The sequence below is a fragment of the Perna viridis genome, chromosome 10, assembly GCF_037379345.1.
Source record: "Perna viridis isolate PV_CMFRI_1.1 ecotype Kerala chromosome 10, ASM3737934v1, whole genome shotgun sequence".
NCBI lineage: Eukaryota > Metazoa > Mollusca > Bivalvia > Mytilida > Mytilidae > Perna > Perna viridis.
This window is the reverse complement of record NC_142454.1, coordinates 27,311,014-27,338,941: the sequence shown is the minus strand read 5'-3', so window position 1 is coordinate 27,338,941 and position 27,928 is coordinate 27,311,014. Positions and strand designations below refer to the sequence as shown.

Here is a 27,928-nt window from a genome sequence, read left to right as displayed (position 1 = left end):
TAAAATCTGGATTTTGGAGGAAACCATACATTCACCTTCCACTATATTTGGGGCCGGGTCAAGACACTTTAAATAGGAGGGGTGCTTACCGGGTTTTCCACAAAAAAGGGGTTGCTTGGACATTGCTTGACAGTTTTTTGTCAATTTTACACATGCAAATGACAAAAAAATAAAAAAAAGGTGATGCCACTCCTCTGTACCTCTCTAGATCCGCAACTGCGTATTCAACAAAATAAAACCGAATTAAGAAAATTAATACTTGTAAAGTGCCAATTTCATACACAATCTATATAATTTTTATCTCAAACGCGTGACACCAAAAACTAAGACTGCATGGTAAATATGTGGAAATAATAGTGAATTCGGTGAGGTTTTTATTCACATGCACGAATGATCTCTTGCCTGATTTATATAAAGACTGGTTTACCTTTTATTTCATGAGACTTCGTGACCTCCTGTGAGAAGGTCTGTTGATTTGACACCTCAGCCATATAGGAAACAGACCTTGACTTGCTTGCTTTGAACATCTCTATTGTAGCTTCAATACTCTTCTCCCACCCTAAAGTAACAGAATGAGTAGTTTTTGTAGTGCTGGTCTCTCCAACTGTGAAAGAGACTTTTGTTGTATGAGTTGATTTCGGATTTTTAATCAAGTTGACTATCACCCATTTCCCATCAATGTCAACGTCTTTATATATGTCAACTTGTTCAGTTGGATCTGATGGTTTGACTATAATGAATTCCATAGCGTAGTGGACATCTTCGTGAAATACTAATTTAGTATCGCTACTTGGGTTTGGTTTGCCGCCTTGTGGGTGCATATATTTTCTCTTTTTCTGTTGGAAGCCGTCCCCCATGTGTATAATATGCTTCTTGTAATTATCGATACCAAATAATGCCCCAGCATGCCTGTCTTCGTGTAACACCATCTTCTTCTCATTGTTTGGATCTCTGTCTCCTTTGTGTGGATGAATACATTTGTTACTTTTCTTATGTACAATGTATCCCCACTCATTCTTGTGGTACTCGAACCTGAAGACCATGTTGTCATGTCTGTCTTCATGTAAAACGACATCTGTATCATTTTTGAAATCAGCTTTACCGCCTCTGGGATGAACAAATTTTCCGCTTGATACATGTTTGATAAGGAAGTCTTCGGAATACTTTTGAGAGGTCATTGTTTACCGTGGATCAACACCTAAAGAATTAAAAAAAAATAATGATATCAATGCAAACTTAGAATTCCCACAATTCTGTATTATATCTAAGTAAGTATATAATTTGAATACATTTTGGGTGCCTTATTTTTAACCACAATTTTATGTTATTTTTTTCAACAATTCCAATTCATAAATGAAACATATTTCAAAGTTTGAACACTGGTACACCTGAATCAACGTTGGTCAAGAAAAAGTTTACATGTTGACGATATTATATTGTTCAGATATTTCATTACACATTTTGTACATGTGACAAATTTATCACATTCGGCCCTGAATATAAATTTCGCCAAATTAGTGAAGATTTTGTTTGATATAAAGCAACATGTATGCCTGATTGGACAACCAATATTGATTTGCTGTTCATCCATGCAAACACGGAAATCATAGAGTAAAATGGAGCTAACATATATAAATTCTGCCAAATAAACTGGTGAAAAATATACTTGATTTCAATTTACTTTTCTTTGAAAACCTCCGAAATTTGCGAGGAATTATTGAAAGTTTTAAAGAAACGATACTTTTTGACTTCATTTTAATAATTAATATATCTCTTCAACACAAACATATGCCTATAAGAGCTAAGATTTAAAGATATAAAAGTATCGGAAAATGAAATAAACAAAACTGCTCATTTGAGGTATGCATTGTCGCAATTGTGACTACTTAATAGAAAGCGCTAACATTGTCATTTTTGTCGTAAGAACGATGAAATAATAACAACAACACCCCGCCCCCCAAAAAAAACCAAAAAACAAAAAACAAAAAACAAAAACAAATAAATAAAAAAAACAACAAATAAAATGATAATAATAATTAAAACAAAAACAAAGAAAAAAAGAAGAAACAGTGAAAAACAAATCAAAACGAACAAAACAAAAAAAATAAACATAAACAAAACAAAATTAAATAGTAATAAAAAAAAAACAACAAACAAACAGAAAATAAGTTAAAACAACTTTTAAGTTTACCTACCGCCAATTGACAGGAGTTCCCTTACTGTCGAGTACTTCACTACAACCCAGAAACTACAACCATACTTATATACCATTGTAAGCGGATTCAGCGCCGCAGTTATCAAATATCGACAAAAAATTATCATAATTGTTTTCTCATATTTGATTGGTTACAATAAGAACTTATGTAAATTAGATTTCTGCCACACCTTGCACTGAAGATTTGTCTTAAAACTAGTTGTTGACAAATGTATAATGCAAGCAACTAGAAGTCATTGACTGCGTACTAAAAAAAAAGAATTTTGAAAGTCAGCCCCGCTCACAAAATAATAATCTGCCGCCAAAAGTTGCCAAATTTCTGATAACTAATAATTGCAAAGGAATTCCACAGAAATGTTGGTTGAATCTAAAATCCGGTTAGAACCCTGTGGTGATGGGTTTTGCTTCCTATTTCGAAAGTGTGTATAATAATTTTTTTTGGATTTATACTATGTGTTTGAGAGGCTACTCCTTGAAACAAGTGTAAGGCATATCGAAATTTGTAATATCTATACGACTGACTTTCTGTTGTATTCAACAGAAAATATGACATTAATGGAACTTGAAATGATACAATGCAATCTAATGATAAAAAACACAAAAAAGAACTAAAAAAAAAACAAAACAAAAACAAAAACAAAACAAAGAAAAGCCAAAAAAAAACACAAAAAACAAAAAAACAAAACAAAACAATACAAAACAAAACAAAAAATTAACACAAAAACAAAATCAAAAATCGGGGATGGCAAATTGTTCAAAATGGCCTAACTCAAAAACTGCATTTTGGACATTGCTGAAGATTGAATTTGTCCTGCATTTTATGGTATTAAACAACTGTGCACAGTTCCGAAAAAAAAGGATTCATCCGCAAGTTATCGTAAAAAATCGTCGTTTGACGGACAAATGGACAGACGGACACTCAACGTTTTCGGAAGTTATCACATAATACCTCGTTGGATGATTAAAATAAACAAAAAGGAAAAAAAAAAGAAAAAAAAAAGAAAACAAAAGCAAAATAAAGTAAACAGCAAAGACGCAAACCAACAAATAAACAAACAAACACCCCCCCCCAAAAAAAAACCACAACAAAAAAAAAAAAACAAAAAAAAAAACAAAAAAACGGAAGTGACATCAGGTGCTCCGGTAAGGAAAGCATGTCCTGCTTCGCCAGTGGCGCCTGCCATATTGCAAGTGACTAATAATCTAGCAAACGTATGGGTTGAGAAACAAAAGCTCAAAAAGGAAGAATAAATAACAAAGCGAACACTTAAAATCGTTGCTTCTCTCATAGAGTTTGGTTGAACGCTTTTTCTTCTTATTAATTTCAACGAATGGAGATATTAGACAGACAGCACGTCTTAAGTGTTCTTTTTTCGAAGCACTTTCTTGTAGACATTTTCAAAGTCGGTTTCAAAAACAGATCATTTGTAAACTATATATTATAAGTGGGTGCTTCTAGAATATCAAAATCTAGAAACTGTAAGTTAAAACTAAGAAAATCAAAATCATCTCTCTTGTCGTAAATTTTAATAAAAGGGCGGCCATTTTCCAGTGTCGTATCAAGAAATTTAAGGCACCAGAACTGTGTTTTTTTGTTAAGACTTTCTTTCAATTCAAAAATTCCTTCGGGTAAATATCTTTAACATAGTAAGGATTATTTTAGGCCAAAATATCACCGATCAAATTCGTGCAACAAATCATGTTAGGAAGGATCTTTAAAGAGTTTTGCAATGACACGTGATTTGTAACAGTATACATTGGAATAAAGTCTTGCTTTTGTCACATGTTAATAGGAAATAATTACTAAACAATCGGAATACTCGGCTACACTATAAAATAACCTCGGATGCAGAAAGGAGAATTTCTACTTGAAAAAAAATGCCGGAATTGTAGTCATACGCGAATCAAAGTAGTTCCATCCACTAGGTGGCGCTAAAAAAATTAGTTGGATAGCACTAAAAATAGAGAACAACGCTTCCAAAAATTTTGGCGCGAAGCAAGGAGCTAAAAAAAAAGTAATGGTAAAAAATTCAACCAGTTTAACTATAATTTTAGAATCGGATCGGTCAAATTCCGGACAGATCTAGGTTACAGACCACCAATTCAACCAATGAGCATTTGGAACGTACGCAAAAATAGTCCTACGCAGAAATTACCCCTGTTCCTCATAGTGCTGTGAAAAAAGTTCTCATCTTATTTTAAAAATTTTAACAGTTTCTGAAAGGAAAACATTTCTGTACATTTTATAGGTGCATTTTGCTTCTTGTGATGTGAAGCCTAATCTCCATAATGATTTTTAAATATACCCCTATCTTGTGAAAACACTGGGATTTCCCATGCTATTTATAGACCCTTCACTTCCGGTGACCAGTACTGCACTGCAAGTCTGCTAACCCCACATGCCATTCTGAGGATTGTGAGCTGACATATGTAGAATCATGCTGATATATAGTCATCTGCAGGTTAAAGTTAAGGTAAAGTCCAGAGAAGCCATTGAATATTGTGAAATTAGCATAGAAGCCTATGGGAAGTGGAATTAGTGGTTTTTAGCCTCTATCCACCTAGTGCCTCCGAGGTTTTTCTTTTGTGTAACTAGAAAGACTGAGGTGTTCCGATTGGATTACTAAAAGGTCCATTATAGACAGTCCAATTTGCGTTTGAACAGATTTCTATTCATAAGTTATTTCTATTCAGAAAATATCTGTACCAATATGCCTAGTATCTGTATGTCAAAAAAACTATAACATTCTCTAAAACTTAAAAAAAAGACACACAAACAAAAAAAAAAACAAACAAACAAACAACAAAAAAAAACTTTGTTAAGCAAATATGAAGTTTAATTTCAAATTCTGCTAAATTATTTTATGTAGAAAGAGTTTGATATATTTAATCTAATTTAATAACTATTTTGTCTTCTCAAATATAAAGTGTTACTACTTAGTTAATTTTAGTTATTGATTTAGATGAAAAAATAAGTGTAAAAAGAATGTCATAAATATACAATTTACAGTCTCCCATTGCCAAGGACCGATCACTCTGTATGAAAGACTGTAAATTCAAAAAAAGCTTTGATTACTGTATGTAAAAACTGTTTTTTATTGTTATTATAAGATATGAATTGAGAGCCATACTTTGATTACAATAGGACCATTTAATTGAATATGACAAGTCTTGAACTTTGAACTATTTTTAGGTAACATCCTTTTCAGCATCCTTTTGTGAAATAATCTAGATTACTGAAGTCTATACTGTTACTGTAGTATCCTGATGTAGGGATTAACCTACCTATATAATGTCATATTTTAGAATGCTTCGTTTTTATTGTCATTCCCTAATATTCTCTTCTTTGTTGTAGTTCATAGAGTTCATGTCGTGTAGTATATCTTTACCTCTTCATCGGTGCAAAAGCACGTGTTTAAGCAAACAGGCAACTCATGTAGGATAAGTCCGACTTTAACATGTTTAAAAGGGGCAATAAAACAAAACAAAACAAATACAAAAACAGAAGAGAAAAAAAACCAAAACAAAAAACAAAAACCAAATAAAAAAAACAAAAAAAACCCCAAAAACCAAACAAAAACAAACCAAAAAAAAAATAAACGAAATAAACAAAAAACAAACAAACAAACAAAAACAAACAAACAAACAAACAAACAACACAAAAAAGTCATCTTTATTTGTTAAGCAAATATGAAGTTTAATTTCCAATTCTGCTAAATTATTTTATGTAGAAAGAGTTTGATATATTTAATCTAATTTAATAACTATTTTGTCTTCTCAAATATAAAGTGTTATTACTTAGTTAATTTTAGTTATTGATGTAGATTAAAAAATAAATGTAAAAACAATGTCATAAATATACAATTTACAGTCTCCCATTGCCAAGGACCGATCACTCTGTATGAAAGACTGTAAATTCAAAAAAAAGCTTTGATTACTGTCTGTAAAAAACAGTTTTTTTTTATTGTTATTATAAGATATGAATTGAGAGCCATACTTTGATTACCATAGGACCATTTAATTGAATATGACAAGTCTTGAACTTTGAACTATTTTTAGGTAACATCCATTTCAGCATCCTTTTGTGAAATAATCTAGATTACTGAAGTCTATACTGTTACTGTAGTATCCTGATGTAGGGATTAACCTACCTATATTATGTCTTATTTTAGAATGCTTCGTTTTTATTGTCATTCCCTAATATTCTCTTCTTTGTTGTAGTTCATAGAGTTCATGTCGTGTAGTATATCTTTACCTCTTCATCGGTGCAAAAGCTCGTGTTTAAGCAAACAGGCAACTCATGTAGGATAAGTCCGACTTTAACATGTTTAAAAGGGGCAATAAAACAAAACAAAACAAATACAAAAACAGAAGAGAAAAAACCAAAACAAAACAAAAAACAAAAACCAAATAAAAAAAAACAAAAAACAAAAAAAAACAAAAACCAAATAAAAACAAAAAAAAACAAAAAACAGACCAAAAAAAAATAAACAAAATAAACAAAAAACAAACAAACAAAAACAAACAAACAAACAACACAAAAAAGTCATCTTTATTTGTTAAGCAAATATGAAGTTTAATTTCCAATTCTGCTAAATTATTTTATGTAGAAAGAGTTTGATATATTTAATCTAATTTAATAACTATTTTGTCTTCTCAAATATAAAGTTTATTACTTAGTTAATTTTAGTTATTGATGTAGATTAAAAAATAAATGTAAAAACAATCTCATAAATATAATATTTACAGTCTCCCATTGCCAAGGACCGATCACTCTGTATGAAGACTATAATTTCAAAAAAAGCTTTGATTACTGTCTGTAAAAATGCAGTTTTTTATTGTTATTATAAGATATGAATTGAGAGCCATACTTTGATTATCATAGGATCATTTAATTGAATATGACAAGTCTTGAACTTTAACTATTTTTAGGTAACATCCATTTCAGCATCCTTTTTGTGAAATAATCTAGATTACTGATGTCTATACTGTTACTGTAGTATCCTGATGTAGGGATTAACCTACCTATATTATGTCTTATTTTAGAATGCTTCGTTTTTATTGTCATTCCCTAATATTCTCTTCTTTGTTGTAGTTCATAGAGTTCATGTCGTGTACTATATCTTTACCTCTTCATCGGTGCAAATGCACGTGTTTAAGCAAATGGGCAGCTGATGTAAGAAAAGTGCGACCCAAACCAAACAAAACAAAAACAAAAACAAAAAACAAAAGAAAACACAAATAACACAAATAAATAAACAAACAAAATACACACACACACACGCACACACACAAAAATACAAAAAAAAAAGAAAACAAGATACAAAAAGAAATGAAAAAAGAAAAACCAATTTACCACATGTTTATTTGTTTAGCAAGTTTATATAAACTTTAGTTTCCAATTGTTTATGTAGAAAGAGTTTGATATAATTAGCTTAATAAATTTTAGTTATTGATGTAGATTAAAAAAATAATGTAAGAACAATGTAATGAATGACAATAACTTTAACAGTCTTTTATACAGAGTTATCAACCCTTTGCAATTGTCAAGGATCCATAACTCTATACGTGAGACCGTAGATTTAAATCAAAGACTGTAGTCTCTCAACCACTGATTTTGTCTAACTTTCAACATACAAAATGGCACGAATGGGATATGCTCTAAAATCGGACGACTTCTGCTGGAATCTTCGTTCCCTTGATACGATTACTCTTTCGTAACCGTGATGATCCGAATGATTTCATTCAAAACGACTGGTTACCAGTAATCAGATTAAACGACTGACAATGTCTATATATAGATATCGGGGACCCTGATAATGTATATTATCTATACTGTCAATTGTAACGAGCCCCTGCGTTTGAATTGAAACTGGGTGATATTACGTATACTAAACTCAGTGCTAAACGATCATTTTATCTTTTAATGTATACTTTCCATTCTCATACAAGCAAAAAATAAACACAGACATGTGTATGATATTTATAAAAGATATACCTTTTAGCGATCTTTGGGTCGCTTATGATATTAATCAGGGACCCGATTAAACAACAGGCAATGGATATTTATAGATATCGGGACCCTGCTATATGAAATATATAGTCTTGTAACGAGCTCCTGTGCCTGAATCGGAAACTGGGTAATGTTCAATGTTAACTGATCATTTCATGTAAACATATCGTTCTCATACAAGCAAGAAACACACATAGAAGACACGTGTATGATATTTAAAAGGTACATTTTTATCTCGTATGAAGATAGAACTATGACGCTATGGCGGTTAACACGGCACAGATCTGCAACATTGCGTTGAGTAGTAATATATGCAAATCATATACTAATATAAAATACTGAAATTACGAGTGCAAGAAGTCGCTAACAACATTAGCGACTTAAAAAGCTTTGATAAGTACATGTATATGCAAACAAATACAGTTGTCATCACTAAAGAAGTTTTATAGTCGTCATCATGAACTCGTGGATCGTTACGGTGTATCCATATGAGCCATGGAAACTGATTTAACGTGTCATAGTTTTCCTTCCCTCGTTTTTCTACCCCGAACTTGACTTTTTATGAGCAACACGGCGGGTGTTTCTAGAAAAGCAGAGGACACTTACCTTACCGGTGAACCTGGGCCATGCTCCCAGTTTTTAGTGGAGTCCGACTTTGTATGTATTATTTTAGTTACTTTATGTCCTCTGTTGTGTATGTCTATTTTCATTGTCTGGTCTTTGTCCCTGGATTACATTCTTTTGATTACCGCTAGAACCACGGTTCCCTTGATTACTCTTTTAAATGATGCTTCCTGCCTATCATCTAGAATGATGAGAAGGAGTCAAATATGCCGATCCTGTGTAAAGTTTATAATATTAGAAATAAAAATCTGCCTCATGCATCGATAACATGAAAATTGTAATCATGTAACTAGAAAATAGTGAAAGAATAAGTACCTTTTAAAAAATAATAGATTATTCTTAAAAAGTAGTCATTAACTCGATATTACCTTGTTCATAAATCAAATGTTTCGTATTATTCATGCTGATCTATGCTGTTCACGATACAATTCAACTGCTTGTTTATTCGTACAGGATACCTCAAGTGTGCTTTCTTTATTTGAAAAGACCTTTATTTGATCTCTGCATTATTGGTTTGCTGAGAAATTTTTCGATAGAATCTTAGCAAAATGAGGTTTTTGACAGACTTACAAATGTATCTGTCCTTGAAAGGTTCGCTTTCAGTGCATTTCAATGAAATTGTAACTCAATGGTCCAGCATGATATAGAAAAACTTGTCTGTTTTCTTTGATTCTGATGGTGCAAATAGTCAAATTACACTATCAAATTGACGTTTTTTTCATACCATGTTTCACCTACTGCCTGATTCTTACAGAGACTGACACTTAACTCCTGCAGTAGTAGAGTATAAATAAAAGACTCGCCGGTGTAACCACGGATCTTTCCAAGGCAATTATTTTATATGTCTACAAAACGAGATATTATAGAAAGCAGAAATGTTTCTAGCGCTTTTGTATTCGATTAGAAAAATAAAAAATATGAATCCAACCTTTTTTAATGTATAAAAGTAATTTGTTAAGGAAAATTATTTGCATTTCTGTATATATGAACACACTAATCACCTTATTCAAATACACCAATGACAGCGCAATAGATGCTCCTTAAGCTTGAATATCCCAATTGTACAAATAAAGCAAGCACAAATAAACGAAATAAGATGCCATCCTAATATTATTCTTGCTGAGTTTTAATGTATATAGACATTATTTTTCCCTCTGTGATTCATTGAATATTGAAAAAATCTACGTCTGCTGAATTTCATGTAATAATCTTATTGATATGGATCGACGTTTCGCATACTGGTAACATCAAACGCAAAACTGACTAATATTGAACTGGTACTTTATATTTCCTTGAACCAGTTTAGCTCTTTACGAGAGGGTGAAACAAAAGAAAAAAACTATCACCCTCTGAGACTTGTGATAGAGCAGAATATTACCCTTGTATTGAGCTAATCAAAACACTTCCAGAAAATACAAGACTCGTCCGAGAAATTAACTAACCATGAGTGTCTGAGTTCTTTCAGCAGATGTTTAGTCAGGTTCATTTATATTCATGGTTGAAAATAAGAATATTCTTGTGAGAAAAACTTTTACCAGGTCTACCTCCTTCAGTCAAATTTTGCCAAATTTCAAGCACAAAAGAAGTATCTTCAGTTTCTTTCAGTTTCTTTCAGTCTTCTTTCAGTTCACCGTTCTTACTTAGATGCCATTGAAGGTATGCTGCAATTTTTTATGAGAGAGTCTTTAAAGGGTCCACTCTTTAATAAAACCTGTGAAAGTTCAGTTTAACAAAATTTCTAGCTTGAAAACAGGATGTTGAATTTTCCCGACGCAGTCGGTATTGAGTTTGCTTTGACATCACATGACATCCTTGATGCTTAACTATGGCAACCTAACCGATGTAGCTTACAACCTCGCATTTGATTGGACAACTGTGATAGCAACCGCGAAATTTAAGGCTCCATTGGGGCATTGGTGTCCTGAATATGTACGACCAATTCTATATATTGAATAATCTTTCATAAATTGAATAATTGGAAATAGTTTACTTGTTGGACCAATAAAATAATTGAAATATGAAACATATTACTGTGATCATATAGTTCACCAATAAAATCTTAATCAGATTTGGGTATTAACAATGCGAGAATATGCGGGGGCTACTTCTCAAATGGCATAAAGATAAAATAACCATAATAAAGGGATGAGATGAATTGACTTTAATTAACTGTATGAACTGAACCCTACCTATAGAACGAATTTGGCGAAATTCAATTCGGCACCATGTAAGCTCAACTCTACAAACCCAAATTCTTCTTAAGAACACATTTCGTGTTCATTTCCCATGAAAAAGAAAAAAAAAGGTTAGTTTTAATTGCCAATATACAAATTTATATACTGGTATTGATTAAAATTGAGAATTAACCATGCAGAGGTTTTGAGCGGTCTTGGTTGAGTAAACCTATTTAAATTTACTTGAAGACCTCATGACAAAAATATAGTTATTTAAAGGAGTAAGTTATGATATTTTCCCCATTAAACACATAGTAATTCCAACACATAATAGTACAGATAAAAAGTCAAAAATTTTATTTTATTCAAAAAATTTAGAGCGACAAATCAATTTTATCATTAAGCACGTCGCATTATTTCACCCAAAGCGATATTGAAATAAATAAACAAAGTACACATCTGAATGATACCCGTTTATTTAACCATCAAATGAACCATGGGAGGTCATTAGGGACCGGTCATTATTTATCTCCAGGGGTGGGCCGGCAAATTGAAAAATGATCCCGGAAAAAAATAACTGACCCCCCCCCCTTTTCCAACAGAAAAATTCTCAACCCCCCCTTCTCTCAAGTACCAAAAAAAAAAAGTCAACCCCCACCCCTGCATTTTTGTAAAATGAAATTTCAATGTATGTATTGATTTATTCAAAACAGAATAGGAAACATATCGTACAATCACAAGTTATTTAAGGAATATTTGCAATATTTGAACATGCTATACAATATAACCTGGTTTGGGGCAGTTTACGCATAAATGTCCGCGAAACGGTCTATGTTTTAGAGTAAACTGCCAAAAATATGGTTATATTGTAATAATAAACACATTTCTTATTATTTAATTTGTAATAATAAAAAAAATACAGATTTAACCTTTGCATTGTTTAAATAATCGAAACAATTAAAAAACGGCGCAGGAAAATATCACACCAATCAAACAAGCTCCGCCCAAATCAGTACATTTACTTGACAAAAAAAATGTAAAAGGGGCGTGACCTCAAAGTTGACCATGTTGTCCTAAATGGACATTAGTTCCTTCGAGTCGTTAGACCAATCAAAGAGCTTGTTCTATACTCAATTAAATTATTAATTTTTTTTCATTTGTTGAAAACTGTCGTGTTACCATTTTGTGAGCTTTTCATATTTATTATTTTTCACACAAAAACGCTATTTATTCATTTAAAAAGAAATAAAAAAAAATTGTGTGTTTTGCTATGTGCACATACACATGCAATTGGAAAAGAACAGATATGGGATAATGCAACAAATGCAAACCACCATTACAGCCGGCGGTAAATTTCATACCTTCAGCGGTCACAACAAGATCATGAGGATAACCTCATCTAGCAGTGAGCTCTGAAAGGCCCGAACTAAAAATTTAAGCAGTGTCATTTTCTATACATAGACAAAAAATGAAACAGACAATTAGAGACAATGACTGAACCAAACATAAAAAGCTTTACTACACAGGACATTATGTATAAATTTCTAAATATTGCACAAGTACATTTGTAAATGATTACTTTGAAAAAAAAATCATGACCCCTATCATCAATAAGTCAAAAAATACATATCCCATCCTTCAAGTACTGCTATTTTTTCTTTGACCCCCTACTTTTTTTGCCAGCCCACCCCTAGAGATAAATAATGACTGGTCCCTTAATGGTTTACACAGACACAAACCACGCTCATTATAGCGTTAATTGCATTATGGGTACATTTGCCTGGTTATTATAACAACATACTGCAAACTATTAAAGTAGCAGTCTTTGTAAGAATCATGCAAATTCTGTATTCTGTAAAATGTGATATACCTAAAAAGGCTACATATTTTTATTTTTGTTATTAAGTTGCTTTATAGGTTTATATGATGAAATGTATAATTATTCGTTTCATTTTCTCTGCTCTTAGGAGATAATATGCAATAATCACCAACAGATTCTATTGTATTTTAGTGCCATTTACAGAGTTATCTCCCTTAACTTTGAATTCTACATTACATTCTATATAATTTTTATCTTCTATGAACAAAGGTTATATGAAAAGCCACATGTTACTTTCTGTTTACTATGACATTTTAAAGAAAATATAAAAAATTAAATATGTAGGCTTTCCAACCATAACATCACAGTTTGCATGATTCTTATTTTGAATGCTACTTAAATTTCCTTGCCAGTCCATTATACGTTTAACCGGTTATTATTATGTTAATAAAGATATAATTTCATATTGGCCCTGTTACGGGTTTGAGGTCTGTCATATTGGTCGAGGCGGTCGTACTGGTCCCGGGACATCGCCGAGGGCCCATACTCCTGTCGAGACCAATATGATTGACCGATACCTATAACAGGACCAATATGAAATTACATATTTATTGACAATTTCAGTAACCAACTCAACTGGATGATTTGGTACAGTAGAACCATTGTTTTCGTACTTTACCAAGAACATGTAGGTTTATTTGCATTTATAAGTCTTAAATATCCTTTTTGTATAAGATGGAAGACTTGTTTTGTGTTTCTGCAGCTTTTAGTTCTGTTCATGAAATCCAATTCTAACTAAAAATAGCCGTGCCAAACGACCGGACGTTATAATGCCGTATTGGCCCTGGTTTGATCCATTTCGGCCCTCTTTTTTTCATATTGGCCCCGTATAGATGCCCTGTTTGAATTCAATATCAATTGGTCAGTTTTTGGCATATTTAAACGTTTTTTGGGTAGTTGGTTAATAAGTGTTATTATTAACCAACTACCGAAAATAAGTTAAAATATTCAACAATTAACTGACCAATCGATATGTCAGTGCACTGTACTTATCGGAATTGTAGTCATACACAAGTCAAAGTAGTTCTATCACCACGTGGCGCTAGAAATTAAGTTAGACATAGAAATAAGGAACAATTTAAACCTTGAAGAATTTCGGCGCGAAGCGAGGAGCTTTGAAAAAAGTAATGATAAAGTATTCAATCAGTTTAATATTAATTTTAGAATCGGATCTGATTTTGGGTATAATAATTGCAAAAATTGTAAAAGAATGTCACGTAGTAAATATTAAATCTTTGGTTTAGGTTGACCCCAATCCAGGTCAGTCCGGGGATTTTGCATGTGATGAAAACTGGTTCCTGCCTAATTATATACCAGTCATCTAGACAGGACAGTTCCAGTTCTGGAGCCCAAATCCCACCAAAGTAAGCAAAGGTAAGTAGAACCAGCAACTTCAGAATCTTAATAAATAGCTTGAGTTAAACGATTTGAAAATCACATTTATATTAATGTGATCAAAATCATATGTAAGCTTTTGAAATTCAATAATTACATTTTTGATATTTAAAAATTGTTTACTCGTCGAACTTATGTGAAATAGTGCATGTATGTATTTCAATATATTTTTAATTTTAAACACTTATTAGAAAAAATATATTTTTGAATTTTTTTTTAAAGAAACGTGATACTTCATCAAGGATAGCACCAAACCGTAACCGGTATATCAAAATAAAATTCATCAAGTGTGAAAAAATCGTGTTTAATAATTGCAGTAACCAAGGATGCGTAGGTCACGCATATATGCATTGAACCTAAATCCGGATATAAAACATTGACGGGAGGACCGACCAAACATTCGTTGACTATGGATTTCAAGGCTGTTGTGGTCTTCTTTTGTATCTTCATCTTTGTTGATTGCTCAGTATGGGTATGTTATTATTCCTCAATATTCTCCCACAAAGTAGGTGTATAATCACTCACCCTAAGAACGCAGTAAGATTTAAATCATGGGCGGAACAAATTCCGAACCTTCGTTAAATCTAGGCGTTCTTTGGCTCTCGTGATAATATTTTTGGTTACTCACTCTTTCCAATTTATCATTCTAATATGAGGAAGGCATTTGCCTTTAGCATGAGCGTAGCATTAAGTAGGTTCCCTTTTAATTAAAATAGATTTCATGTCATTTACCACTTTTGTTTAATTTGATCTAGGATATAATTTCCTCTGTGGTAGCTGGCAAAAGATATTTCAAATAGTTATACCGGTCAAACAGTTAATGTATCGGCAATGAATGCCTAGTTTTACCACAACTAGACGTATTTTTTTTCAATGTCCGAGGAGTTCCGATCAAATAACACGTTGACGTTAAAACGTTTTGTCTAGTGGTGTTTTGACTACATTTCGTAGCTTCAATAGAAAGAGATATAGCGTTTTGCAAGTGATCAATATGAAAAAAATGAAAAAATACGAATTTCTATTCATTTAAGAGCGAGCTTGCATTTATTATGTTCTAGAATGAGTAAAAAAGGTTATTGATTGGTAAACTGTAATAATAATTTTTTTTTAATGCCTGTGATATTTTTTACTAAATTTTGGAACAATCGTATCCAATCTCAGCAAATAAAATGGTTGGTCACTAAGTGTTTCATTTACTTTAAACTTTACTTATTTTTTAACAGAGAAGAAACGAAGCAGGAAGATCCAACCTGAGGAAGCTGATAGAAAAACTAGAAGAGAGAATGGAAGGTAAACATGGACTACTTTTCTTTCTTCCCCTACCGGTTCCACTGCTTCTGCAGATAATCATGGTTGAAGACGTTTAGAGTTACTTGGTGACGTACCGTTTCAGACTTCTTGTTTTTCACTATAAATTTCAATCCATCCGTGTGGATAAATCAAGAATCTTTATTCTGCTAAATGTAAATAAAGTTTTAGAGGTAAAATTTAAGGTCGAATAACAGCATCTTACTTGTATGTACTAGCAAAATATCTTAAATTGCAATTTTCTGTTTTTTTTTAATATAATCTGATGATGTTAAATAAAGAGCGGTGCTTAATTTAAAGAGGTCCTAAGTATCAAAGCTAGACTTGCTAAGATTGGGTATAACAAAGGAATTTTCCTCGCGGAAGTGTATATTGAGCATGCTCTACGCATGCTCATCGACTACCCCAATGTTAGCACAAAAGGGTCTATATACCCACTGTCTAAACAAGAAAGAAAATGGTAGCCATGTTTATTACTCATCAAAAAATGTTAAGGGCCACTATAGAAAATTCAATAAATTTAATTTTATCATTATCTGCATATCTGTAAAAAAAATTCTAAAAATTAAACACTGTAACAATAAAAACAATCTCCTTAAATGACAGTTTAATGACGTTTAAATTCACCGTTGTAATGGTGGAAATCCAAATTTTGAATATTACGAAAAAATTTAAGTGACCCTTAACATTTTTTTGTGGAACATAAAAATTACGGTCATCTTGAGCGTTCGATCAGTATAATCGACGTATACGTAAAAAAGTTAAAGGCATATTTAATACAGAATATGCTTACAATCCATTTAGCGGATTGAGAAGAGAATTTACATCGACGACGACAACAAGTGACGAGAATAACCCACATCGATCATCGGTCATTGTGAACAATTAGTTTGTCGAATACAGTCAAACCCAACGGTGTCTGAACAACCACCTGTATTCAGCAATAATCTGTTTTAACTTCAATGATTATAACGTCCCTATCGCGTGCAAATCATGTAAAATTAGCTTGCTTATAAAGACCACCAGTCCATGTAACCGTTATATATTTCGCTCTCCCTTGAATTAATGTGTCAATAAAAGACCAAAGTCTGTATTCAACGATCGCGAGGCACTTGAATGCCTTTCCTCTCTACGAGAGAAATATGTTATCATCCCTACAGACAAAGCTTCAAACAAAATTGTATTTGTTTGTAAAGCCCATTACCTCAATTGCCTTACTAAGGAATTAGGCATTGATAGTAACATTGCAGGTAATATAACATACAAACGTACTATTTTTGACAAAGACGAAATCCCAAAATAAAAGTGCAAATTTAAGTTGCTCATTGTAGATATTAACAGACCCCTGAATCTGTGGTATGAGGCAAAGCGACTGAAAAGGTCTCTAACTAAATTATTTTTTTGATATCAGTCCTTGGTTGAAAGACGCTTAGTTGCTTCTTAAATAATGAGTAATTATGATTGTTTTATTGTAAAATTTTTCTTTGTGCTGATGTGACTGCTGATTTACCGATTATGATGCAATAGCATGCAAATGTTATTTAATCACCACTGGTATATTCACGCGGCAATGGAAGAATGAGGTTTAGCGCCCTGTAAAGCCTAGATTTAACCCGCCATTTCGTTTAAAATGCCTGTACAAAGTCAGGACCATCGCGGTATGAATTGCTCCTGTGTTGTAATATCGATTTTTGCCAGATTTATTTTGGACTTGACTTAATTATGGATCAGATTAATGTTTAGCTATTTTCTTCTTACCCTTATTGGACGGTCACTTACGACGGTCACGAGTTGATACATGCATTAAACGAACGTCGATCAAATAACAAGATTTCGTTTTTTATTTTTTTTTTAAATATTACAGGGGAAGAAAACAAAAACGAGTGCCCACCAGAATGTTTGAATCCACCTCCACCACCACAGACAAGATTGTTTAGACGAAATGGTAATTTATTGTATTACATTGTAATTTGAAAATCATGTTTGCAATGATATTTGACTTATAAAAGAAAACAAATGCCAGAGCAGAACTATTTTCGCAAAAAAAAATAAAAATAAATAAATAAATAAAAAAAAAATAAATAAAATAAAATAAAATATTATAATGGAATAAGGAAAACATATATGAAACTAAACAACGACATTATAATAAAGCAGAAATAAGAATAAAAAGCAAAGAATTGTTGATTTTTTACGAAAATCAATGGGTTGTATTTTCCGAGCATTTTTCATAATCGGGATACACATTCCAGGTGATGAGAAGAAATGCCCACCAGAATGCAGACCACCACTACCATGCAATTGTGAGTACATATTGTTTATTCTTTAATTATGTTATAGGGCTTACGGCGCGTCCGTACGTGTCCTTGGTCCTTGATTATGTGTGTGTTTGTACACACGTAGGTGCTTCGCAAGAGTGGGCATTTATTTCTTCCCATTTCCACTTATTAATAAGTACCATTCTGTGTAAAAAACAGGCAATGGGTGGCACATCATTATTCTCAATTTGGTCTTTTTTTTCATCAACTATATTCAATACAACTGAAAAGCTAATTGAATTTATCCTAAAGTATCTGTGACGTATATATATTTTTGACTGATTATGTAAGGAAAAAGTGCAGGATACTTTTCCTGCCATTTCTGCACAGTGCATTTCAACTAAATTTGATTTATCGATATCTTAAAAAGGCAAATTTTAAAAACACTTTGATGGTTATTTCTGAATGCTTTCAGGTATGAATACTTGGTTAATGCAATAAGATCTTTATGTATTTTTCCTTCACGTGCCACACCTTATACACATTTTGCCCGATTTTTAGACGGAGAAGTACTTAAATGCTTCAACTACATATATTATTGGGTACAATTGTAAAGTACAATGTAATTATGTAACCTATAGTTTCAAATGGCTTTGGTAAATAAAAAAAATAATATTTAAGGATAGTAATTTTAAGTGCAAATCTGTCTTAAACCACGCATAAACTTAATGTGAGTAATGATTCATGCATTTCTAAATCCCAACAATTTGAATTTAAATTTATCTTTCAGTATGCCTTAAATAAACTGTATTAAGAAAATAAAAGTGCAAGTGAAAGTTGATATTAACACTTAAATTTATGTTATGTTCTACTATAGAAAAGTATTGGAACATTTCATACCAGAATTGTTACACTATAAACGGTCAAAAATATTCCATCTATACATATAATAACTCATCCATTAAAATGAACATAGGAAGAGTTGTTTTATGACGTAACACATGTATTTGAACAGTTTCATTATCCTCAGACATGATGAATCACCGCCTGCCTTGTTTTTAGAAACAACCATACTTAAGTTTCTAATACAAGCTTCCGATTTGCCCACATGCACGATGTTTAATGTTTAATAATATGATGATTAAATGACAAGGTAAAAAGCTAAAACGCAGACATCAGAAAAGGTGAAAATTAATTAGGTTCAGTGAAGTTAAAGAAGCAAGTACACACATAAATAAAAGAAAACAAATAAAAACCATACGAAGAAGTTACACCAAACAAATTCAAAGATTCTCTATAAAGTATTAGGCAAAAATGTTTTCACGCAATAATTTATTGAATTTTAGAATAACACTTTAAAAAACAACAATCATGAATGAATTTCCACCCTTTGCAGTTGTCTTAATGAAATTAAAGGGTCCATGTATCAGTGCTCTATTATTAGAATTTCTATGTCCCCTGTAACCTGTGACGACAGCGGTCACGTAAGTTAAAATATATGGTAAAAGAAACGATTTTAAATTTCCTTTCCTTGGGCAGTAATTTACCAGCTTCCCCTGCATATGCTGTTTATATTTCTCACTTGTTTAGGCATGTCGCAGCCAGTAGCGACTGTTCTGACTTCAAAGGACTTATTATGTTGCCTTATTAATTTTATTTCCGTTATCCATTTCTTATTGAAAAATATTCCGGTTCTGACAAGCAGATTATAGATGATTTTCTTAATGTCTGCAAATTATTTGTTTTTAGTTTTAGTTTGTATATTATTATTTCATCTTGAATTTGACTTGACAAACCTTCCCCACAAAGTTTGAGACTTATTTTGCATCTCGTAGCTTGGATTTACATATTTATATTTAGTTCTTTTTTCTTAATGTTCATATATTTCAAGTTTAGCATTACCATTTGTTATACGGACTCTCCTTTTGACTACTGCCTGTATTATATCAGTACGGTAATTGTGTTATTCATTATAAACTTCAATGTCTGTTTTCCATGTCTGGTCTTTGTCCCTGGATTACATTCTTTTGATTACCGCTATAACCTTGGTTCCCTTGATTACTCTTTCAAAGATATTCTATATTTTATAAGGTAAAAATAACTTCTTGCAATAATTTAATGATTTTAAATACACAACTATGACAAAAATTCAGCCAGGCACTTAGGATGCGTAGTATTTCTTCCATGCATTAGGTAAACATATTATTTTTTATTTTGCCAATATTACCAAAATAATCATCTGCTTGGTTTGCATATAAGTGAGTCCGCGGGTCGATAGTTTTTTTGACATTAATATGCCCTACTTGAAAACATGTGTTATTCATGTTCTCATTTTTAGGTCCTGTCGATGAGAACAATTATGTTTTCAATTTTAAGCTGTATTTTATTGGCATATCAGTGGTGTGTAAGGATTGATATTTTTTTATGCATTTTTGTAAGTTCCGAACACTAAGATATAGATTTTTCATATTTCAAGTTCCACTTACCGAGAACAATTTTGTAGACAAACTAAAGCTGTAGTTTATTAGCAAATTAGTGCTTTGCGAGGGGCTGATATTTTATTTTGCATTTTTGTAAGTTCTGGGTACTAAGAAAAAAATGTTTCAGATTGTAAGTAGGACTCCAGCTAAGGATCATGTGATTCATGGGTAAAAAGCCTACATATTTTTATTTTGATATTTTGTTTGAAATGTTATAGTAAACAGAAATTAACATGTGTTTTTTCATATAACCCGTGCTCTTAGGAGATAAACATAGAGTATGCACTGTAGATTTCAAAATTAAGGGAGAGATAACTCTGTAAATGGCACTCAAATACAATAGAATCTACTGGATTTTCAATGCAGATTATCTCCTAAGAGCAGGCAGATTTGAGTGAATAATTACACATTTCACACTATAGACCCATAAAACAACTTAATTACAAAAATAAAAATATGTAGCCTTTTTTGGGGTGTATCACATTTTTCAGATTTTGCGTGATTCTTACAAAGACTGCTATCATCTCCATGAAAACAATTATGTAGCAAACTAAAATACTTTATAAGTAGTGTATAGTTTGATATTTTTTTTTGCATTTGTGAAAGTTCCGAACACTAAGACAAAGATAGATCATAATTTTAGGTCCTTTCAAAGCAAACAGTTGTGTAGACAACCTAAAGCTGTAATTATTGGCATATTAGTGGCGTGTGAAGGTTGATATTTTTTTTTGCATTTGTGTTAGTTCCGAACACTAAGACATAGAATGTTCATAGTTTAAGGTCCTCTCTGTGTGAACGATTAAATGTAGACAAATCAAAGTTTATTAGCAAATTAGTGCTGTGCGTGAGGGTGATATTTTGGCATTTTTATTCTGTTCCGGATACTGAAACAAAGGTTGTTCATATTTTAGGTCCTCTCGATGAGAACAATAGATGTCCCCAGAACTGCTTGCCACCGCCTCCTCCACCGCCGTGCAAATGTGAGTATATTCTAAACGAAAAATGACGTCACAGGACAAACAGCGTGGACATTTATGATTGAATGTAATTAATACTTATGCAATACAGGTTCCATAATGATAGAATGTTGGATATTAAAGGAATGACTGTTATATTTTTTCGGTCTATGAAGAAATAACCCCAATTACTTCTTCAAAACACTATTTGAGACATTCGAAGCTAACTACAAGGTTGCCCCACTTAGTGACAGCCAACATTCAATTCGAAGCATGCTAGAAATTAATGTACAATTACGCCCCTCTGAGAAGGTGAATATCTAAAATTGTCAACCCGAACTAGAGTTATTTCCCTGAGAGGATAATCTTAGTGAGGTTGACAATTTTGGATATTCACCGAATTAGAGTGCCGTAATTGTTTTATTATACCTAACAAACAAAGGAAAAAAATTACCGCGCCCAGTCGTAATTTGCAAAGATGGGTTATTCACCTGCTCTTGTATTTTTATGAGTTATTCACCGGTGAATGAGTTATTAAATGATGGCATGAGTTTGAGGGGTTATTCAACCCTTTCTTGCAATTCAATAAAAATACCCAAATTAATCTATGTCAGTTAATTATATTTCATCCAATAGAAATAATCCTTCATTATGTAAGGTATAATAACATTAGTTAAGTAGCACTCCAGCTAAGAATCATGCAAAATGTGATTCATGGGTAAAAGCCTACATATTTTTATTTTTATATTTTGTTTGAATTGCCATAGTAAACAGAAATTAACATTCAGTTATAACCCGTGTTCATAAGAGATAAAAATTATATAGAATACACTGTAAATTTCAAAATATAGGGAGATAACTCTGTAAATGCCGCTCATATACAATAGAATCTATTGGATTTTCAATGTTGATTATCTCTTAAGAGCAGGCAGATTTGAATGAATAATTAAACATTTCATAGTATAGACTCATAAAACAACTTAATTACAAAAATAAAAAAATATGTAGCCTTTTTGGAGTGTATCACATTTTTCAGATTTTGCATGATTCTTACAAAGACAGCTACTGAATTATTAAATTTTGTAAAAATGGCCAGTTACTTGTCTCGTAACTGAACTTGTTATATATTTGATTTATAAAGAAGCCTAAGATAGTAATAAATATATGTATGAATCTATATGTACATATTAAATATACTTAACTCTATACTCTATAATATACCAAATGTTATGTTTGATTACATTGTATCAAGTATTACTTAAGTATCTCTTGATTCAGCAGATATTAAGAGATGGGAGTCCCATTTCATTTATTTCAGAACGGTTAATGATTGAATAGTTTTTATTTTTCAAATTGCAGGTCTCCTAGCCAACGGTGAGTGCCCGGAAACATGTCCTACACCACGACCAACAAAACCACCAACAAAACAAACAAGAAGACATTTTATACGAGCTGGTAACTAATTATTTCGGACTAAGTTCTAAAACATGGAGGAACTTGCGTCTCTACTATTTTTCCCTTATATACAATGCTCCTCATCTTAAGTAATGCTATAGAATATTAATGCGGATCCAGAATTAAAAATTATTACAAATGTATTATATGGGAGAGGGTCCGAAGAAAAAAATCAAAATAGGAGTTAAGGGCTAGCGTTTACTCATTTTTAACCTCATTTCAATTTTTTCTATAAGCAAACATTGTGATAGAAACTCTTGGGATTTGATATAGCAAAACACCCTTTGTCATTTGTTGACTAACGACAAAGCGTTGGGTTCTTATCACAACAAATATTTTTCGGAACAGATTGTTTTGGAGTATTCACGAGAATAGTGTCATATCTTTTTTTTTCGTTCATCTATCCCGGTCGTTACTTTTTATGAGCAACTCAACGGGTATTTCTAGAAAAGCAGAGAATGCATTACATACTGGTGCACCTAGTCCATGACCCCAGTTTTGTTTTAGTCCGGTAGCTCATTGACTTTTATTTCTTTGTACTTCTTATTTTGGTTATTTCGTCAAGTCGCGTTAGTCGTGTTTGTCCTAGTTGTTATACTTAATATATTTTTGATTATCATTTGAATCCTGGTTTAATTGATTTCCCTTTGAATGTAGTTTGATTACGTTTTAACATATTCTTAAGTGTAAGTGTTAGTAAGAATCAGGCAAAATGGGAAAAATCAGAAATATGCATGTCAAAACCCCACCAATCTGACGATGTAATATTTCTCAAAGACACTTTCTCTATTTGAAAATATTATTATTTGATCTCTTCACCACTGACTTCGGTCAGAATTTCTCAACAGAGTGTTAGAAAAATGAAGTTTTGACAATGTTATCTGCCCTTGAAATGTTCATTTTCAGTGCATTTCAATGAAATTGTAACTCAAAGGTCCAGCATGATACGGAAAATCTTGTCTGTTTTCCTTCATTCTGATGGTGAAAATTGTCATATGAACTTTTCAAAATTGCTTATTTATCTTTAACAGTTCTGCCTCTTCTATTTTGCATTTCCATCGTTATGCTATTTGGGTTTCATAATTGCAAACATGGATTGTGTCATTCGTCGACCAAGGGAAGCAGATATTTCTGCATCAGAAATTTGTTTTTTACTTATCCTAACCATTGATATTTGACAGAAGCATTTTATACGTATGTCATATCCCAGGATTCGATTAACATAGACTTCCTGTCCTATATTTGGATCATACTGTTTGAATACATTGTTTTTGAATGAGTTTTATCAGTCCCTTTTTGTTTTAACATTTGATATAGTACTGGATGATCATTATATGGTTCTGGTGTCAGTTTCACAAAAAGTCGTAAGTGTAAAATTGATCGTAAGTAATGACGTCATAAACTAAAATAGCATTGTGACGTCATGATTTACGATCAATTTCACACTTACGACTTTTTGTGAAACCGAGGCCTGGGGAGCTAGAGTAGGAACTTTGTTCACCGTTTTTTTCTTGTTTTGTATTTTGTTTTTTTTTTTTAACATTTTATGTAACTTTTATTCCTATTCTTTTTTGTTTCAGGCGGATCTTCTTCTGATCTAGAATGTGAATGTAAGTTCTCACAATTATTTTAACACAGTTCCCCTTATAATAAAGTAATAATGAATAGTTGGTTTTTATCATGTGTTAACAAAATAGCAGACTACATTTGATCCACACTCTCCAGTGGATTGTGACCATACATTTTTTTTATATTGCCTTAGGAACTTCTAGACACGATTAGGATTACAGAAGGCCGATGACCAAGACAAACTATTCCAGAATCCATCTGGAGACCTTGTTGAGAAAATAAATACATTAATGAACTCATCTGTATTATACCGTTACCAAAGATAATTAGTGCGTGTAAGGGACAGGCCCGAAATTGCTAGGGTATTTCTTGGGATGGAGAAATTTTTTGGAGAAATGAAAACTTGTAATAATAATAATAAGACAAAACCTACAAAATAAATATGATTTCCCATTTCGGTTTGGAAACATAATAATTGCATAAAAACTGCCAATAACATTGGCTATTTTTCTGTGGTGATATATATAACCTTCACTTGACTCTTGTACCTCGGAATACCCTTATATACCCGTAAAGTACGATGGGTCAGTATGTCAAAAATAAGGATAGTGGTCACTTGAGACGATTTTGCAATGTATACCTAGGGCATAGGAGGTCTGACCATCGCTTGTTCTATTCAATACACACACATTGTATTTCTATAAGAAAAGAAAATCAAGTCTGCGGTCTTTCTCCTATCTTTTACGATATTTTCGTCCATTTTTATGAATTATTTTAATTTTCCGACGGCGGTCATGTTGGAAACGTGGCTTTTATGGAAATTTAAATAAGGTCGTCTGGAAGGCCTTGTAATTGCATATCTTTATATAGTCTACGAATTTTCCCCTAATATTCGTGAACATTTGTATTTTAAATGGCGGTACTGTTGAATTACTTAATATGTATGCTGTTGCACAACTTTAAATGGTGTTCGACTTTTGTACCAAGTTTAGTTTGCTGGTTTGATTTAATTTTATTATTATCATTATTATTTTTCATTTCATTATTTTTGTATCAAAGCGGTTGTAAATATGCAATAATCGGAGACTATTGTTTACTATTTACCCCTCCCCATCCAAAAAGTAAATACAAATTGAAGAAAGCCTTTTTGATGTTTAAGTTTCTGAAGTCTACACCATGCCGAGACAAACCATTCCAGAATCCAACTAGAGACCCTTCTGAGAAAATAAATACATAAATGAACTCATCTGTACTATCCTGTTAAAAAAAATAATTATTTGTTGTAGGGGCAGAACAGACATTATTTGGGATATTTTTTGTTGTATTCCAAAATGGCACATTTTCAGGTCAAGCCAATGAACTTAAGAATCACAATTTTAAATTACATGCATTCGGGTCTACTGAACTTTTTTTGATTATCAAAGCATTATGTATTTTAGGCGAAGATGAAAATGGCACATGCATAACTTGTCCCGACAGTGAGGGTAAGTGTAAACCTAGCAAGAGTTTTTCATAACAGAGCTATTTCTAAATACTGTACTCGACTTCGCTCAATTACCATTTAAAAGTACACCATTTTTTAACATATGATACCGCATTCTCAATTTCCAATTTGTCAATGACGGAAGAGTATTCTGCCCAATATTTGCCGCAGTACGGGTTCATTTAAAGAGTGATATCATATACAGTCTCTAAGTGTTTTTTTTCTGCGCTTTAGATGCCTTACTTTTGTTGTATATCAAGTATAAATGAACAATAAATGCTAACTGTACCAGAAAGTATTTGAAATTAAGTAAATTATAATAATGTATTTCATTTTGTTATTTCAGTTTCAGACGAAAATGGTAATATAGTATAGCTATTCTTATAACACATCTTCTGAATACATAAGTGAGGTGAATCACACAGATGCAACGCAAACAAGTTATAATGTACACAGATTACAAAATATCGCACATTTCTTTAACATAATTGGTATTTTCGTATTATGTCTTATGTCATTCGAACCACTAATGATTTAAATAATTAATTGAGTGATTCTAATTGTGCAAAGACTGTAAACGAGTAATGATATTAACTTTAAAAAGAACTTTGAAATTTGTTTCATGAATTACAAAACCACATGCATGTGACCTAAATTTCGTCTTTTTACTAGTCAAACATACATATGTAAACATTTAACCAATAATCGAAATGACACATTGTTTGGAACATGGCAGCCTCTTGACGGTAAAATCTTGACACTTGCACTTTTGGTCAATCTTTTATTTCGGGTAACCAATCCTTACAGTGATTCATTGATGAAATGACATGTAAACAGCTTATCCAACCACAAAATAAATATGAATCTTAATAATCGAAGTTTGTAAAACAAAAAATATCTTTCTTATCAAATCGGGTGATATCAAAAGAAAATCACATACAAAAAAACCTTATTTCTTATGTAGTTGCATTTTCAAATGAATGTTATAACATGTACTGCTATTGTGCGTTTCAGATAAAAGAGAACTGGTTGAAGTGATACGTGAACTCAATAAGCTGCTCCGTGAATACAACAGATAAACAATGAAAACGCTTTAGCATTGCGCCCGAACTCGTAAGTAACAAAATATGTTTTTTCTCGTAGATAACGTATACAAGTTTATTGAAAAATTTAATATCAAAAATAAAACATGAGCATGTTTATGACACATTATCCCACGGCAATCTTTCATAAACAATGTAATTGTGAATTTATTCGATATACGTATACAGAGTTTAAAGGATGGAATTTTTAATGTGTAGCAGCATCGATCAAGACACACTGATTTCCCTAGCCTTAGATAATGTTTCTTCAGTTTTGACATGGAAACCTATCTGATGTTGCTGAAGACGCAAAGGGCACAGACTTATCATTATTAAAATGATACACAGTTAAATAATGTGAAATCCTCGTGAATCGAACTTGTGAAAGTGATGGGATTTCATGTTAAATTTATTTAACACGAACTTCACGTGAAAAGTTCACATGAAATTCACGTGAAATCTATCGCAAATTCGAAAATGCATCACATGAAAATCACGTGAAATCATATTTTCTGTGTATATTAAACAGTTTTTTTTTTATATTTTTAGTGATTTCAATTTTTATCTTGTTGTTTTTGATAACATTTGATATTTGATTTTTAAAATGTAGACTTTGGATTCTTAACTTTATCTATATCCTTCATATTTCAAAATTTAACATATAATTATATTGTACCAATATGGTCAAATTATCTTTTTCAGAAATTGATTGGAACGGAAAACGGACTATGATAATCGACTTAACTTTTGACAAATATTTGTTGTCTTTATATTCCAGTAGAACGTAGTAACCTTTTAATTAAATATTTTAGTGCATATTACTTGTTTTGAATTATTAATATTTAGTATTTCTGAAAACTTCGCACAAAACAATTTAATATCTGACCCACATTTAGAAACTGATGGTAAGGGAAACTATTGAACAAACCTTACGACAAACGTGATTACTTTTCATTCAGAATTGTCAAAGTTCCTTTCTTATGTGGCAGCACCCCTTTAGCACCTGCGTATGGAGTGTTCATATCACAACTCATACG

At 32.0% G+C, this 27,928-nt stretch overlaps 1 protein-coding gene across 1 annotated transcript; it reads left to right on the top strand.

The window, feature by feature from the left end:
- The first annotated feature begins 14,619 nt into the window (after nucleotides 1-14,619).
- LOC148605204 (uncharacterized) lies at nucleotides 14,620-27,709 on the top strand. Its single transcript, XM_088550400.1, has 11 exons — nucleotides 14,620-14,772; nucleotides 15,524-15,590; nucleotides 17,473-17,553; nucleotides 17,861-17,911; nucleotides 21,258-21,326; nucleotides 22,662-22,757; nucleotides 24,338-24,367; nucleotides 25,766-25,810; nucleotides 26,156-26,170; nucleotides 26,824-26,922; nucleotides 27,594-27,709. The coding sequence occupies exons 1-10, from the start codon at nucleotides 14,710-14,712 to the stop codon at nucleotides 26,886-26,888; spliced, it is 582 nt and encodes a 193-aa protein (XP_088406526.1). The 5' UTR covers nucleotides 14,620-14,709; the 3' UTR covers nucleotides 26,889-26,922; nucleotides 27,594-27,709.
- Nucleotides 27,710-27,928: the final 219 nt, after the last annotated feature.

What these genes read in the sequence shown, in the direction of transcription:
- LOC148605204 (XM_088550400.1), top strand. Translation starts at nt 14,710, where the DNA reads ATGGATTTCAAGGCTGTTGTGGTCTTCTTTTGTATCTTCATCTTTGTT. An exon ending in AAGATTGTTTAGACGAAATG is followed by an intron (nt 17,554 to 17,860) that starts GTAATTTATTGT and finishes TACACATTCCAG; the next exon opens with GTGATGAGAAGAAATGCCCA. An exon ending in ACCACCACTACCATGCAATT is followed by an intron (nt 17,912 to 21,257) that starts GTGAGTACATAT and finishes TTCATATTTTAG; the next exon opens with GTCCTCTCGATGAGAACAAT.